We start from the raw sequence: 15970 nt of genomic DNA, 5'->3' as shown, positions 1-15970 counted from the left end.
GGACGCAAGGTTGATGAGAAGCTCTACAGAGCCATGATCGGTAGCCTACTCTACCTTACTGCAAGCCGTCCGGACCTATGCCTCAGTGTAGGAATCTGTGCAAGATACCAAGCTTCACCAAGAGAATCACACTTGAATGCATTGAAGCGAGTAATCAAATATGTGAAGGGTACTCTTGACTTTGGTCTACATTATACCTTTGAGACTAACATCAATCTTGCAGGTTATTGTGATGCAGACTGGGCCGGGTGTGTTGATGACAGGAGAAGTACATATGGAGGGTGCTTTTTCTTGGGGAACAACATGGTATCGTGGCACAGCAAGAAACAAAACTGTGTGTCTCTATCCACAGCTGAAGCTGAATACATTGCCCTTGGAAGTTGTTGCACACAGCTACTTTGGATGAGACAAATGCTTGTCGATTACGGGTACCATACTGAATCTATGCTAGTTCACTGTGATAACATGAGTGCCATTAATCTGACAAAGAACCCAGTTCAACACTCTCATACTAAGCACATAGATCTTAGACACCACTTTGTTAGAGAATTAGTGGAATTGAAACTGATAGTCATTGAACATGTCTCTACTGAAAACCAACTGGCTGATATTTTTACTAAGCCTCTCGATTTCAACACCTTTCTGGGACTCCGGAAGGCGTTGGGAATTGTTGATCTCTCAGCTTGAATGTGAAACTGACCAAGGGAGTAGATAAGCTTAGGTAGAACAAGTCTCATGTTGAGTCACACCATCCAAAACCTTGTATCAACAAATTATTGTAGGGAACCCTTAAGTTTTCCCTGAGCCATCTTAGTAACTTGCTCCCAATATGAAGGACACTCGTCTTGGATTAGGATGTCACCTCATTCTCATTCTGAGCATCGATCACTGTCTGGATGGGCTTAGAAACCAATAAGAACAGAGTATTGTGTTAATTGCAGAAAAAGTTGTGTAATACCATTAAAGGCCTGAAGTGACGAACACTCATTGTGGGACAGGGTGCTACAACACTTTGTATCCTGTGATGATCACTGTTCCGATTAGGCAGACTCACTCTCATCAAGTCACTCGTCGTGGATCAGGGTGCAGCAACACTTTGTATCTGGTGGCACTCTTTGAATTGATGAGATCATGAGTCTGATGATGAAAAAAATTAAAAAATTCAAGTGCACCGTAGAGGAAGAGGTGAAGTCAATATTGCAAGTCATTAACAGGGAACTAAGTTGATGAAAGAGATAGCTTAGAGGTTCACTTCCAGTAATCTAGTTTGTGACAGCTACTCGGCTGAGAAACAGCTACAAATTAGGGTTGATACATTGATTTTCATTCGTTAATTTGTGATGAGACTTTGACTTAATCTTCCTAGGCTAGTCATACCTACTCTCCTTGGTCATACCTCTGTAAATATTCATATATTTCTGCTGAAATCACAGACAAAGTAACTCTTGGTTGGAGACAAGTTCTTGAAAGTACAAGTTTTTCCACTCTTATTCTTTAAAAAGATGAGTGTTTGGGTTCTAATTATTTGAAACTGGTCTTGGGCTTCTCGATTTCATTGTGAACTAATGAGTATAGTTGATGGTTTCCCTTGAGAACTAATGGGCTAGCACTATTGGGCTTCTTAATATGTTTGTCAAGTGATGTAGGGTTTCATCACACATCGATATCATCGAAGTCACTCTCTTCTCCTCACAGCGCCACCATGCAAAACCGACGAAGCCTCCGCCTCAATCCTCCGCGTGATGACAGTGTCAACTCGTCGTCTCCGCCAGTGTCAACGCCGCCTAGCAACAGCCGCGTTTCTCGCAAGAACTCTCGAAAGCGTCCCCGTCGCAATTCTCAATCAAGATCTCGCTCTCAAGCAACAGTGCCGGAGATTGAGTCTCTCTCTGAAGGTAACGAATCTGATCAAGTCTCTGAACCATCTGAAACCGAAACGGAGATAATCGATCAGGAAGAGGATCAAGATCCAGCTGAGGTAGCTCAAGAGACTTTTGAAGAGATTGAGTTGATTCCACTCAATGAAAGGTACAAAGCCAGTCGAGCTACCTTCCTAGCTAGAGCTCAAGAAACCCCTGCTCTCATCCAGTCTTCGATACGTCCGATCTCTGCACGATTCATCACTACTGCAGCTGCTCAGCGATTCGAGGCTCTGTCACTCCGAAAATTCCTTCCTCAACAGAGTTTAGATGTCACAGATGAAAACCTAGCCGATGTGCGTCTTGTAGTTGCTGAAGTAGGCCTCATCTACACGGTCTTTGACAGTATGGCTTTTCAGCCCACAGTAGTCCGGGAGTTCATAGAAAACCTGCCTGATGCTGAGCCGCGAGATGATGGGGTAGCAGTATATGTTCGAGGGTCCATGGTGGTCTTTTCTCCAAGTTTGCTCAATGCCATGTTTTGCATTCCTGGGTTTGAAGAGGACCCGAGCTGGCGTGAAGAAAATATTGATCGTGTGTGTGTGTTTCTCACTCAGGGATGCGTAAAGCACAGAGAAGACATGAGCTCGAAGTGGTTAACTGCGACGAATCAGGTCCTGTACAAACTGGTGTGCTCTAACTGGATCCCAACCACAAGCTACACTGCTATGAACTCTGAGCGTCTGCGCTTTCTCTACATGCTGTATGTCAGTCGCGGGTTTGACTTTGGGAAGCTGGTCTATGACCAAGTCGTGTCGATGGCTGATAACACTGAGGCTGACAAGAAGCGTCGGATCATCTTTCCAAACCTCGTCCAGCAAGTTCTACTGTACCCGCGTAACATACCACCTGACAATCAGGATGTAGATGAGACGGGGTTTCAGAAACATGTCGTCAAGGACATCAAAGCCGGATTAGGTTCAGGAAGTGTCTCTCGTGCTCCAAATCTCGAGGAAGACATCGAGGAGCTCATTACAGATCTCAAGGCCCTTCGCATGCGTCTGAGGAGTAAGGATCTTCTGGGGGAGTAACGGTTTCTTTCTTGAACTTGTGTACTTGACACTAATGTTTTTATCTGATTGTGCATCTCTGCTAGGGAAGAATATGGAGGAGCTGGTACTAGTACCCGTGGTGCCTGAAGTTGAAACAAGCGTAGCTAGCTTTTCAAGTTGTTGTTATGTTTCCGCTGCTGTGTTTCTGTGTTCTTAGGATGTCGAACTAGCCTCATTTTCATCTTTGATGGCTTATGTTTTTCTTCGGATGTAATAATCAGACCATCTATGGAAGTATCATGTTTTTATGCTTCGAAGGATTCTAAGGTCACTGGTTTTGTGTACACTAACCTGGTGCTTTGAACATTAGTCTATGTTTGCTTGGTTTGTGATTGCAGGTTGCAGAGGTTGCTACATTCAGATAAAAAGGGGGAGAATGTTAGCTCTGGAATTAGAGCTGGTTCAATGTAAAACAGAGGATGGTTTACTTAGACGGTTTGGTGTGCCACATACCGGGTCAAGGTTGTTACTAGACGAGGATGTGGCAGCTGCTGATTGGATGAGTGTTGCTTTGGCGCAAAGCAAGCATGAAGATCACGTTAGCAAGATTCTAGGAACGAGAAGATCTTGTTAACAGAGTATATAAGATCGTAACTAGCAGTAGGTCTAGGTTACGGGTTTTGGGATTAAAGAAAACGAGCAAAAGAGTGTTCTTGGCTGCGTGTTTTGTGAAAGCTTAAAGGTGAGAGATCTCAGCCTTGTGAGCTTGGGTAGTTTAAGGATTGGTTCGTCTCAAGTCAGTCTCTGATGTTGAGTAAAACGAATTAGACAGATCTAGGTTTGATTGTCTAAAGGATTCTTAAATAAAGGAAATTTCTATTGAGAAAGAATCAAGAGTTGTTTCATTGGTATCTATTTGATCTTTCAGTGCCCTTGGTTTTATTTCCTTGTTTGCAAGACTGTAAGTAAAAGTAGTGGATATTGTAGGGTTGGTGGATTTAAACACAAGGGAACGTGAGAGTATTGAAGCCAATGGGAGGATATATAGTAGATTGCCTTCGGGTGTAAACATATGGCCTTACACCTCGTTCTCCGGATTGTTCGGGTGAGCATGTGTTACACTTGAAATTATTTTTAGAAAATGAAACAATGAATTCAAAACAGGGTTCTTTATGAGATAGATTCAAGCTTTACCACTTTGAGAAGAAGCCTTTCCAGCTGAATCTTCTGTATTGTAGAGTGTTTCTGGTATAAACAACATCAATGACATCGGACAGTACTCCAGAAGTAATGGCCTGCAAATTACAGATATATTAACACCAAACTCATAGCAAATACATACATAGATAGAAAGTCAACGAGCTAAACTCATAACAAGAATCCAAAAACTTAAATTCATAAAAAAGTAAAAAAAAGTTAACGAGCTAACAAAATCACAAGGATTCTCACATATAATCGGATTACTAAACTGGTTATAGTTCTTTCAATCGAAAACAACATCATCGTCTCTCAGTCGATCAAACTAGACCCTAGTGTCAAAGAAATGAAACAACTCGCCAAACTACATCTCAACAATCCGGTTAACTTCGGTTTAAGAGTCTTAACGACTTGTTCTACAAGGATGGCGGGTAAAATAGGGAGGCTTCCGGTTTAGACCAAAACCGCCACAGGAGAATCTATCAGCGCCTAAAAAATAATTGGTCTTTGGTCAAAATTCAATTCTCATTCTCGCTTTGGTCAATTCAATTCCTTCGTATTTTTAAATGCTTTTCTGCATATAAACAAAACCCTATATATATATAAAAACCTAGCATCATATCTCTACCATCAAACACAATTACCAAACCATTCAAGAACCGATTTCAACTGAGTGAAAGAACAAAACAATCTTGTATACAACAATGGCTTCATTGCAAGTTTCAAGATTAGTCCTAACGTCGTCTTCCTATAGCTCCAGACCTAAAGCTGCAGTCTCCATCCCCAAGTTACCGAAGTTTAACATCTCGGTTCCAAAAATACCGATAAAGAAGCAGACTTTATCGGTTACGGAACATAGCTTTGAGTTAGAAAGTTTTCCTCTTCCGTTGAAACAGAGGAGAGACTCTGATCCCATCCAAAGGGCACGCCTCGTTGCGGTTCTTGAAGAAGTCATGGACAGGATTGAGATGCACAAGAACATCGGAGATCAGCGCAACAACTGGAACTCTCTACTGCTCAGTTCCGTCAACATGATCACCCTCACCGCCGCCTTGATGGCCGGAATAGCTTCCGTTAACGCTCACGGTGGAGATTCTATAACAGCTGTGAAGATAGCTTCAACAGTGTTGTTAACTTCTGCCACAAGTATATGTGCCTTGATGAGCAAGATTCAACCGTCGCAGTTAGCTGAAGAACAGAGGAACGCTACTAGGTTGTTCAAGAAGCTGAGAATCGAACTCGAAAGATGTCTGAGAGAAAACGAGGAGATCAACGAAGAGGATGTGAAGGAAGCGATACAGAGAGTGTTGGCTCTAGACAAAGCTTACCCTCTTCCTCTAATCGGAACAATGCTCGAGAAGTTTCCGGAAGAGTTTAAACCGGCGACTTGGTGGCCTGAAAACAAACAGAGAAACCCTAAAACCGGTTTAGCTAAAGGGTGGAGGCAAGAGCTTGAGATGGAGATGAGGGAAGTAGCTCATGTGGTTAAAAGCAGAGACGCAGAAGAGTATAAGAAATTAGGTAACGTGGCACTGAAGCTAAACCGGTTCTTGGCTATTTCCGGACCGGTTTTAACCGGAATTTCGGCAGTGAGCTCTGTTTTTATTGGTCAAGATTCCGGTTTAGCTGGAACTGTGGCTATGACTTGTGCTTCTATGGCTGCGATTGTTAACACTTTAGAGCATGGTGGTCAAGTGGGGATGGTGTTTGAGATGTACAGAAACTCGGGTGGGTTCTTCTCTCTGTTAGAGGAAAACAGTGAAGTCCACGGAGGAGAGGGAGAATGGAGAAGTGTTTGAGACAAAAGTCGCGTTGAAGCTAGGAGAAGTTTGTCTGAACTGAGAGATCTTGCGAAGAGATCGAATCTCTCTCAGGTTAAGGCTAACGAATTTGCAAGCAAACTTTTCTAGTTTTGTATAGAGATAACTTCCATTAGTTTGTATAGACGAGTTCATTCATTCTTTGAATTATTTGTATCAAAAAATTATTTTACCTTTACGAAGAGATATATATATATATATATATATATATATATATATATATATATATATATATATTTTAATCGAAACTTCAACGAGAACTTGAGTTATAAGTTTTTTTTTTTTAGGGAAATAAGTTGATTCTCCGGTCGAGTTGTCCAGTAGAAAGTTACTTTAGTTTTGAGTTGAGGTGCTTCTGTTTTTCTTCTTTCACTTGCAATCATGGTCGATTTTGTTTTTCGTCTGGTTCTATCTTTTTTGGATTCGTCGGTGTGAGGTACACTTGTTGTGGAGGTATCTATTAGAGCTCTCCTTTCTTCACAATGGATTGAGTGAGTGTTTCGAGACGAAACAGTGTGTTTGATTTGTAGGTTTTCTCTTATGAAGAGGTGATCAGTTTTAGCTCTGTAGATTACTATTTTGTTTAAGAAGTGTCCGCATGTAAGACCTGTAAATCTTCGCCGGTGTTTTTTCCTTTAGTTTTTCAAGTTCGTAGGACCTTGAGGCTGGTGTTTGGTTTCGAATTATTTCTGCATCGCCTCTATTTTACAACAGTCTCTGGTGTTGATGTAAGTTTATCCTCGCACATGCTTTTATCGATGTTGTGTCTGTTTTGGCTTGGTGGTGTATCCTTCGGGGTTAGGTTTCCTTAAATCATTAGTTCTTTAGATATCTTCGGTCTAATGTGTTCTCAGAAGTGTCTGCGAGTTATGATCAGTCCATCAGTTCCAGCTTTAGTACCTGTGACTCTCTAATGTTTACTTCTCGTATTAATTTTGTTTCTCTTTTTTAGGCTATTACTTTCGGAGATATCAATATTTTTTGCTGACTTTTGTAATCCATGATGTTTTCAGTATAAAAGAATTATTAAAATTTTGAGTTAAAAAAAACTATTTCCTAAAAGTATGTATCATATAGTATCATATATTTTCCGAAGTATGACTTCCTTTTATATATCCCTAAATGATGTCAAAAAAAATATCCCTAGATAAAAGTTTATAAATTATCTCTCCACATATTTTGGTTTCGAAAGTACCATATGAACTCATAAAACAAACCATCCAATCCCAAAATCGGACCAGAAAAATGGTTCTGAACTAAATACTTGACCCATTTAGTACCTGGTCAGCAAAACTTTCAATATAGAATGTCTAATTGTGTTTACTTCAAGAACGCAGGTGTTCATTTGCTATGAATATGATATTATAGGTGTTCACTTTGTCCGTGGACACCATTCCATTTGATAGACGGTGTGTTAATTTTTCCGAAGCTTGAAAATCTTGTTTACTAACCATGCAATCACCACATGACATTTTCCGTGTTTTGTCTCATTTGTTCGGTATCGCGAACTATTTTTTGATAGGTCACCTATCCTTTCATTACTCCAATCAAAAAATACTTAACTGTAGAGTTCTAAATAGATATATGATCGGAAAGGTAATGCAATTTAATGATATATGTAGACAAATCATTTTTAAAGTCTTTCTCATATACAAAAAAATCAGGATTTTACAATTCACCTTCACCCACAGAGTGCAACGTCTTCTTCGTGATCTACGACTTGTCTCAAGAAGCATCTCAGGTCAGAATCAAGATGGCTAATCAGATCTGATACCACTTGTAAAGCTCAAACTACCCACGACTAATGGATCGTCCACTCTCTTTCACTCGGACTGTAGGCTCCATTTCATGCATGAACGATGCATTCAAAAGTATTGTTTACTGACCTTTAAATTGTTTACTGACCCTGAAATCACCACATAACATTTTTCGTGTTTGGTTTCATTCGTGTGATATCGTGAATCACTTTCGGATAGGTCACCCATCATTTAAGTACTCCACCCAAACACACTTAACTTTAAAATTCTGAATAGATGCGTGATCGAAAAGGTAAATATAATTTGAGCAAAATATAAACAAAATTAATATACCTCACTTTGAGAGAGAAAATTAAAATAAGGTAAACATTGGAGATACTTTTACTGTATCATTAAAGATGGTCTTAACTCTGTTCATCTAGCTACTGTTTTTTTAGAAACATTTACTTTCTTCTTTTACTTCCAATGTCACTCAGCTAAAGCATAAGGTCCGTTGCTGCTCGTACCATGACCACTCACCGGCAATTCAGAGTGAATAGAATGACCATGACAGAGCTCCGGAAACTTCAATTGACAGACTTCTCGTGACGGCGACATATTTGTACATGCTCAACGATTCTCACAAACTGAGATGAGTTACATAGTAGCGTTCTTTTCCAGAAACTCATCGTTGAAGGTCTCCCTGATTGTTTATCTTGTTTTTTACTTTTCTTCAATTGGGGATTTTATTTTGTTTTTTTTTAGGGTTCTTGACAAACGAAGAATTGTAAATTTTAGGAATTTAACTCGGGTACCAATATTAAAAAAGTGATTTGTAGTGCTGGAGATAAAAACCTCATATAGGAATGATAAAAGAGAGATAAAATACACTGAAGTAATATATAATTGAATAAATCAATTTACAGCCGATTAGTTTTAGTTTGGAAATCTACAAAACTTGATATAGTGTCAGAGTAGGTTAATATCCTATCTAGTTATTCTGACCCAAAGTGACATAAACAAGATTCAATTCCTTCAAAATAGCTAGAAAAGCATTAATTCAGGAATGATGTGACGGATGCAAGTTGTTGAGATTATATAATGGTTATCAATACTATTAAAAGAAGAACATGTCATGTTTTGATAATAGTTGGATCCAATTTAAAAATATAAAATCTATTGTAACTGTTTTAATTTTTTGTCGACATCTATTGTAACTGCTTATTATATCTGCATATTAATATGACTGCTAAACCAATTTATACTATTAAAGTATAAGCACATTTGGATTTTTACTCTGTTTACCCTATTAAAGAGGCTTTCTTTTGTATTCATTAATGACATTTTGGACATTCTGCATTGGTTTCTTTTTTAATTGTTTTTGGTTTGTCATTAACCACCGGTTTCCTAATTTAATTTTGGTATGTGATTATTCCGTGTTTGATACTGCATCATTTTAATATTTTTTCTAACCGGACATGTTTGAAACTGCATCATTTTTTTTCAAACTATTTAATAGTTTGGTGTTAAACCGCTTTTCCTATATATAATCCGAACTATCTAACAAAAATTATTTATAAAAAATAAAAATTGTTTATTGGTTCAACCAGTGGTTCAACCGGTAACTAGATTTCGATTTTAGTAGTTTTTATTGGATTTTTAAAATTTTTTTTTTTTCAAACCCGAACTGAATTTATCTTTGATCAACCGGTAATCCGTTCAACCGCAGGTCTCAGTCGAATTTCAAAACACCGATCAAAACTATAAAACTGTTATATTGATTTATATTTAAAATATCTAATTCAAAATTAAAAACCTAAAAATACATGTATAATATAGTTTTACCGAACATAAATCTGGATATAAAATACATATATGAGATGGATTATATAAATAAATATACAAGATGTATTATATAAATGTGATTATATAAAATTTTCACCAAACATAAACCCGCGCTTTGAAAACGCGGATCAAAATCTAGTCTATACTATTAAAACAGAAGACCCTTTTTGAGGTATCTTCTTGTTTTAACAGTATTCACAGATCCATGCCATTAAACATTTAAAACTTATGATTTTTATTTAATTATATAAATTCCGAATTTCCTTTTATTTTTATACAGCAGAAAATCTAAAAATCAACACCTCTGTTAAATTAACTATGATTTCCTATCCACACATAATGCATCGTGAACGTTTGATTGGTAAAATACATTTATTTACATTCTTAAACAATAAATGTTCCATCCCATTTATAAATGTTCCATCCCATCGACACTCAAGGTTCAATTTTTATTAGATTCTGCAAATAAAAATTAAAAACAATACATTCTGTTAATATCAGTGTATCATTCATCACTTCCAATCATGGTTACAAACAATTAAACCATAAAACTTACATGTTGCATTGTTCAATATCATGAATATCTATCCTTTAAATTTTCTGATTCATTTTTATTTTAAAAAAAACTTATACTGCATAACAATTACGAATAAATAGAGTCCTCAACGAATTAACCGATATGAAATAAAGTCGACCAAATTATAGGGATTTGCAAAGCTTTTTCAAATAAATAACCAAAATATAAACTACTAATCAAAAGCTAAAATTTTGGCAAATAAATAGATTTTCAGAAATTCCATACATAACCACATCGTATGTAAAATATAAATTTAAATATATAAAAATTTTAAACTAAAATTTAATAGCTTCTTATCTCCATTTTGCAACTTCAAAATTTTAAATCAAATTAACTCAACGATCTGAATTTGAAATATATTATATTTAATTTCAAATCCAATATTTTCTAACAAACATTGCCCAAATTCTCGAGGCATATAATCAGGTGCAAAATAACTAGATTATTAATGATCTGATGTATAAATGCAAATATATAGCTAACTAAAACATGAAACTACTAAATTTGTAAATATTTTAAATAAAAAAACCCAAAAAGGTAAAAATAAGATTTTTAAATGGTATATTTCCTCCCTTTTCAAACTGAACATATTAAAATTTCAACTACCTCAGCGATTTAGAAAAGGAAGATTTACCAGGTATCTTTTTTAATTCCAAATATTCTATTTCCTTAACTAATTTAACCAATATCCGCAAGGAATATTCTTATTACTTATGTTACCTAATTATCCTTTCCTATATATACTAACTTAGGAAATGAAACGATTTCTACGACCACTATATGCTGCTTTTAATTGAGAAAATGAAGCATAAACAGGAAACGCTTACCTTTCTGACGTGAAATCATTCAAAACCAGTTGGTGTATTCAAGACTTGAATTTCAAGTGAAGTAATCCCCACCTTCACAGACAGAAATGTAAGTATAGATCGCTTCAGTATTGTTTCATTCTTTATATTATCAATCAAATACGTAGTAAACGCTTACTTTTTGTTTTAGCTTCTGTTGCTGCCATTTGTAATAGTCTATAGTACTTTGTATTTGATCATTTATTGCATATAATTTCCTGTATAAGCAAGTGAAGATATCAGTTAAAAATCGTGTCCAAGTCTTTAACAATTTTTTATCAAAGTAAAAGTAGAATATATGCTAAATAGATACTTATCTGATGACGGATAAGATTGTCACAATTAGAAGTTCAAGTAAGCTTCTGCATCAAACAGAACCAATAATAGTTGTCGGAATCTATAGGATCTGTTTTCCAAAACAGAGAAAGAGGTCAGTCTGAAGGTAAGTAACATATCCTTAAATTAAAACATAGATTTAAAAGTACTTTATTTTTCCCATGCTTTAGCTTATCTTTATATTTCTCATGCTTTAGCTCATATAAACATTTAAAATGGACAAATGTCCTATATTTTATCCTAAAGTACATTGAATACAATTCTCATTAGAAATTAAAAAAAAACAATTTGGAACCTGATTCAATACGATCTCATTAGAAATAAAAAAAATTCTCATTAGAAATTAAAAAGAAAAAACAAACAGAGCGAGTCAAAACATTTGGAACGGGTATCAATACATTTCTTATTAGAAATATATATGAAAAAGTTATCCCAATGGATCAGTTATGAGGAACGGATGTGAGAAAAGTGGAAGAATCATCTCTTTGAAATGAAACTATCGGCCTGACAGCCATACTTGGACAACTTCTTCATATCCTTTTAACTTCTTTGGTAGCATTGTTAGGCACTGATTGCGAATCTGCCTATCAATGATTTTTACAAGGCAAGCCGTTGAGACAGGTTGTTTAGACAACTCAAGTCAATACGTGAGTATGGTTTTAATAGATTAAGTAAATTCTGTTTCCTTTTTATTCATTAGTCATATGTCTGATATATGATTCCAAATCAATTATTTGGTATGAATATTCTTGACTAATTATGTTAGGTAACTACTAAGAAAATATAATATGTTGCAAACTTGAATAAAATTTTAAAATAATTTGTGAAATGCATAAATAAAAATGTATAGTTATACAACTTGACATATTTATATAGTTACCAAATTATATTAAATTAATACTAGGTTCTGATCCGTCCTTAGAAAGGGCGGATATAATTTTTGTTTTAATTATTTTTTATAAATATAAATGTTATATTTGTATTTTTCTTTATAATTATATTTGTGTTCTTTTGTAATTAAATTTTTATATTTCTTTTTTTATAATTATTTTTTGTAAACGTTAATTAAAAACTATTTCATAAACACATTAGAAACTTAGTCAAAAGAAAGTAGACACAATGTCTAAACCGCTTACAAAAAATACAAATATGATTATAAAAAAGTACAAATATAAGATTAAATTTATCAAAAATTGAAACCAAAAAATATAAAAAGTATTTACAAATAACAAAAATATGTTCTCAAAACTAAAAAATACACATTTTAATTATAAAAGAAGATGGACTGATGTAAAGAATAAGGTTGCTAAATAATTACACAAGAACATGGATCATATCGATTTTGTTTTCTGAGTATATATCCAACAAATAAGAACATTCAATGACTCAAATCGTTATATTTCCTAATAATGTATGGGCTTTTAAAATTTCTATTTTTTGAAAATTATTTTGCCTAATTGAGCTTAAATTAGATATTACTAATCTACATTATTATCAAACAATTTCTATAATTTGTTATATTTTTTTAATAAAACACCTACTTAAGTTTAAAAATAAATTTGGCAAACTAAAAATGTTATCATATATGAAATTTCCAAAAAATATAACATATTGCACACTTTATCAATAAAGATTGAAAAAAATTCTCAAACATATATGACACAAGTATATACTTATGAAACTTGATTTATTTAATATACTTACAAAAATGATATATTCTATTAATTCATATCATACAAAAATATGATTATACAAACACACAAACATCTAAATTATGTTAGGCAAACTTTTTTATAAAAAAAAATATACCCGCCCTCAGTCTCTAGTTGTAAATTAAACCAAAAAGTTAGAAAAGTCACGTCATCTGGGAAGCTATAACTGCTATAATTGCCCTTAATTTGTTTTTAAGAACTCAAAGCTATACAAATTGACCTTACCAGCGGGGAGGCTCGTGCCATGTAATTCAAACAGAGATAAAAGTTTTCCAAGTGGGACTGACGTGGATTGATCCCACTAATTATAACATGTCAACATTAAACCCTACACCATTAATCATACCTTGGGCCTTAATTTGTTTTTAAGAACTCAAGTGGCCCTTATCATTTTAAACTGGGTCAAAACTAACAAAATCCTTTTTTCATTTCATGTCAAATTATATCATGTGTAATTATATACTTTTATTTATTTAATTACTATTGGAATATTAAACTGTTTACGAATAAATAAATGTGTTAAATGACTAACACAAGTGTATAGTTGTTATGCAACATCACAAATTCAATTAAATTATCAATATCTCTTACTAATAATAATTTAAAAAAAGTCAACACAAATATCATTACAAAATAACATACATATATGAAAATTAAAATTCTGAAAAAAGTAAAACAAAAAAATAAATTGGCCCAAAATTTTGACACTGTAAATAGATACTTTTTAAATACTTTAAATATTGCAAAATAACATACACATTGGTTTTGTATGGTAGTTGGAACAATAGTTCTGACACTGGTAAATTTTATATGGGTTGTGTGGGTGAATTAAAATATCCAGAACCACTATATCAGTAAAATATACCATATACTATCTATATTATTAAAAGAGAAGTACACATATAAAATGCCCTTTAGTTTTCAGTGTTATTTACACTTCCATGTCACTGACATTAAATAATACTTTCTATTTTAATGTTGTCTTTTTCACTTTTATTAATGCGTTTTCCAAAATTAAATTTGAATCAAATACACAATTAAATAATACTTCATATTTTAATGCTTTGTCTTTTCCACTTACATTAATGTGTTTTCTAAAATTAAGTACACTTCATTAACTTCTCAATTAAATCAATGTCAAATTCAAAAAATACATTTTTTTAGACAAACAATTCATGGAAATTATAATATCAACTCTTTATTGAACAAATCTGAACGAAAAAAGTATTACCAAATTTGAATCGAAATTATATAATATCCAAACGGATTTACCATTTTGGTATCTAGAGAACCATAACTAAACCTTATCCGAACGAAATATTTTGGATATTCGAATGTATATAAATCATATTTATATATTTCAATATGTTAGCTATTTTTCGAGTTAATATCTGAGATATAAGCTATTTTAAGTTGATTTGAAATATAAAAAATAGTCAAAAGTAAACATCTAAAATAGATAAACAATAATCAGAACACCAAAAAGACTTAAAAATATATATATTTATTCTTCATCCAAATATTCAAGTTAAATTTATTTTAATTTTTAATTTAGGTACTTTAGCTTACATTACTCAAATTTACATGTTATATTTTTTAGATTGAAGGATATTTAAAGATATATAAATTTTGAAAATTTTAAAATAATTTAAACGGGTTATCAAACCCGCAAAGATCAAAATCAAACGAGAACCAAAGTTTATAAATACCCGAATAGAGCTAGAGTCTTTAAACTCGAAAATCTCAAACCCAATAAATTTTAACCGAATTCGAATGGATACTCAAATACCTATTCTTAGCTTAGTCAATATAAAACGATTAAATATTATAAATATACTATTTAGTATAAATAAATAAAAATTAAAGCTGAAAATTAATACTCGTACGATCGCACGGATCAAGATCTAATTTTGATTTTAAATAACGATGCTTAGCATTCAAATTTATGGGCAAGAGCACTAAATTCGGGATAAATTGTTGCCATCAATAAAATATGATGCATATAAGTTAGATATAGACAAATGAATTAGTTATAGAAGTGTAAAAATACTTTTAATTTTTCTATGGAATATTTCCTTATTTATTTATTGTTTTAAAGAAAAAGCTAGTGGCAAACTTGTAATATCTAAGATGAATCAAAGGTTTTTCACCAACTGTACTTCAGTTTAATAGATTAGACTAGATCATGATCCGTACGTCCGTTCGGGTGTATTTTTTAATTTGTAATAGATGATATTGTTATAAAATTATGATTTATAGATAGATTATATATATTTTTAAATGTGTTGGTTGTTAATATTTTTGTTAGATGCTGAACTAACTAAAATTACGTCTTAATAAGTTTGATTCTTTTTATTTTTTTTGTCATCAAATACACAGACTCATATAAACTCTGCACACCAGACCGGCAGCTCTGCATCCATGTGAACGACAAAAGATGATTGTTGTCTCGCACTGCGTGCTAAACGATCTGCCCTTGAATTCTCCGTTCGTGGTACATGAATGAGTTGTGAGCTATGGAAACTGCTTTGTAGACTCTTTATATCCTCCAGATAACTTGCGAACGCTGGCCACTCCTCTGGTTCCGAAATCATCTTCACCAACTGATAACAATCCGTTGCAAACGTAACTTGAAGCTGTCGTAGGTTTTTTATACATTTCATTGCCCAAATTAAAGCCTCTACCTCCGAATGTAGGGATGATATACTGGCTCGAACATTTCGCGCGCCCATTAGTCCCTCAAAACCTTCCAAGGTGCTATACCAGCCTTGTCCCGAGAAAACGTCTTTGTCCTTCCACGATCCATCTGTAAAACACCATCTCCCTGGAATTGTGTTTTGTCGAATAGCTTGTGGCGGTAGAGTTCTTCTTACATCTAGTTCTTGTGCCGCTGCCCACATACTAGATTCCGTTTCTGCCAATTTTAAAGTGTCCATTGGATCCACATCCAGGTTACTAAACACTTTGTTGTTCCTTGCCTTCCAAATATAC

At 34.0% G+C, this 15970-nt stretch overlaps 1 protein-coding gene and 1 pseudogene across 1 annotated transcript; both read left to right on the top strand.

The window, feature by feature from the left end:
* The first annotated feature begins 1702 nt into the window (after positions 1–1702).
* On the top strand, positions 1703–3545 carry LOC108844864 (uncharacterized). Its single transcript, XM_018618153.1, has 3 exons — positions 1703–2927; positions 3016–3087; positions 3310–3545. The coding sequence occupies exons 1-3, from the start codon at positions 1703–1705 to the stop codon at positions 3543–3545; spliced, it is 1533 nt and encodes a 510-aa protein (XP_018473655.1).
* A 1107-nt stretch (positions 3546–4652) lies between these two features.
* On the top strand, positions 4653–6018 carry LOC108846585 (probable F-box protein At4g22030; annotated as a pseudogene).
* The last annotated feature ends 9952 nt before the right edge of the window (positions 6019–15970 follow it).

This window comes from Raphanus sativus, chromosome 3 (genome assembly GCF_000801105.2).
Source record: "Raphanus sativus cultivar WK10039 chromosome 3, ASM80110v3, whole genome shotgun sequence".
NCBI classification, from domain to species: domain Eukaryota; kingdom Viridiplantae; phylum Streptophyta; class Magnoliopsida; order Brassicales; family Brassicaceae; genus Raphanus; species Raphanus sativus.
The sequence above is the reverse complement of the archived record's forward strand: the minus strand, read 5'-3'. Positions and strand labels throughout refer to the sequence as shown.

Bases quoted from the DNA above. Each gene is read 5' to 3' on its own strand.
- LOC108844864 (XM_018618153.1), top strand. From the start codon at position 1,703: ATGCAAAACCGACGAAGCCTCCGCCTCAATCCTCCGCGTGATGACAGT. The intron at 2,928-3,015 runs GTAAGGATCTTC...CATCTCTGCTAG, and splicing joins CCTTCGCATGCGTCTGAGGA to GGAAGAATATGGAGGAGCTG. The intron at 3,088-3,309 runs GTTGTTGTTATG...TTGTGATTGCAG, and splicing joins AAGCGTAGCTAGCTTTTCAA to GTTGCAGAGGTTGCTACATT.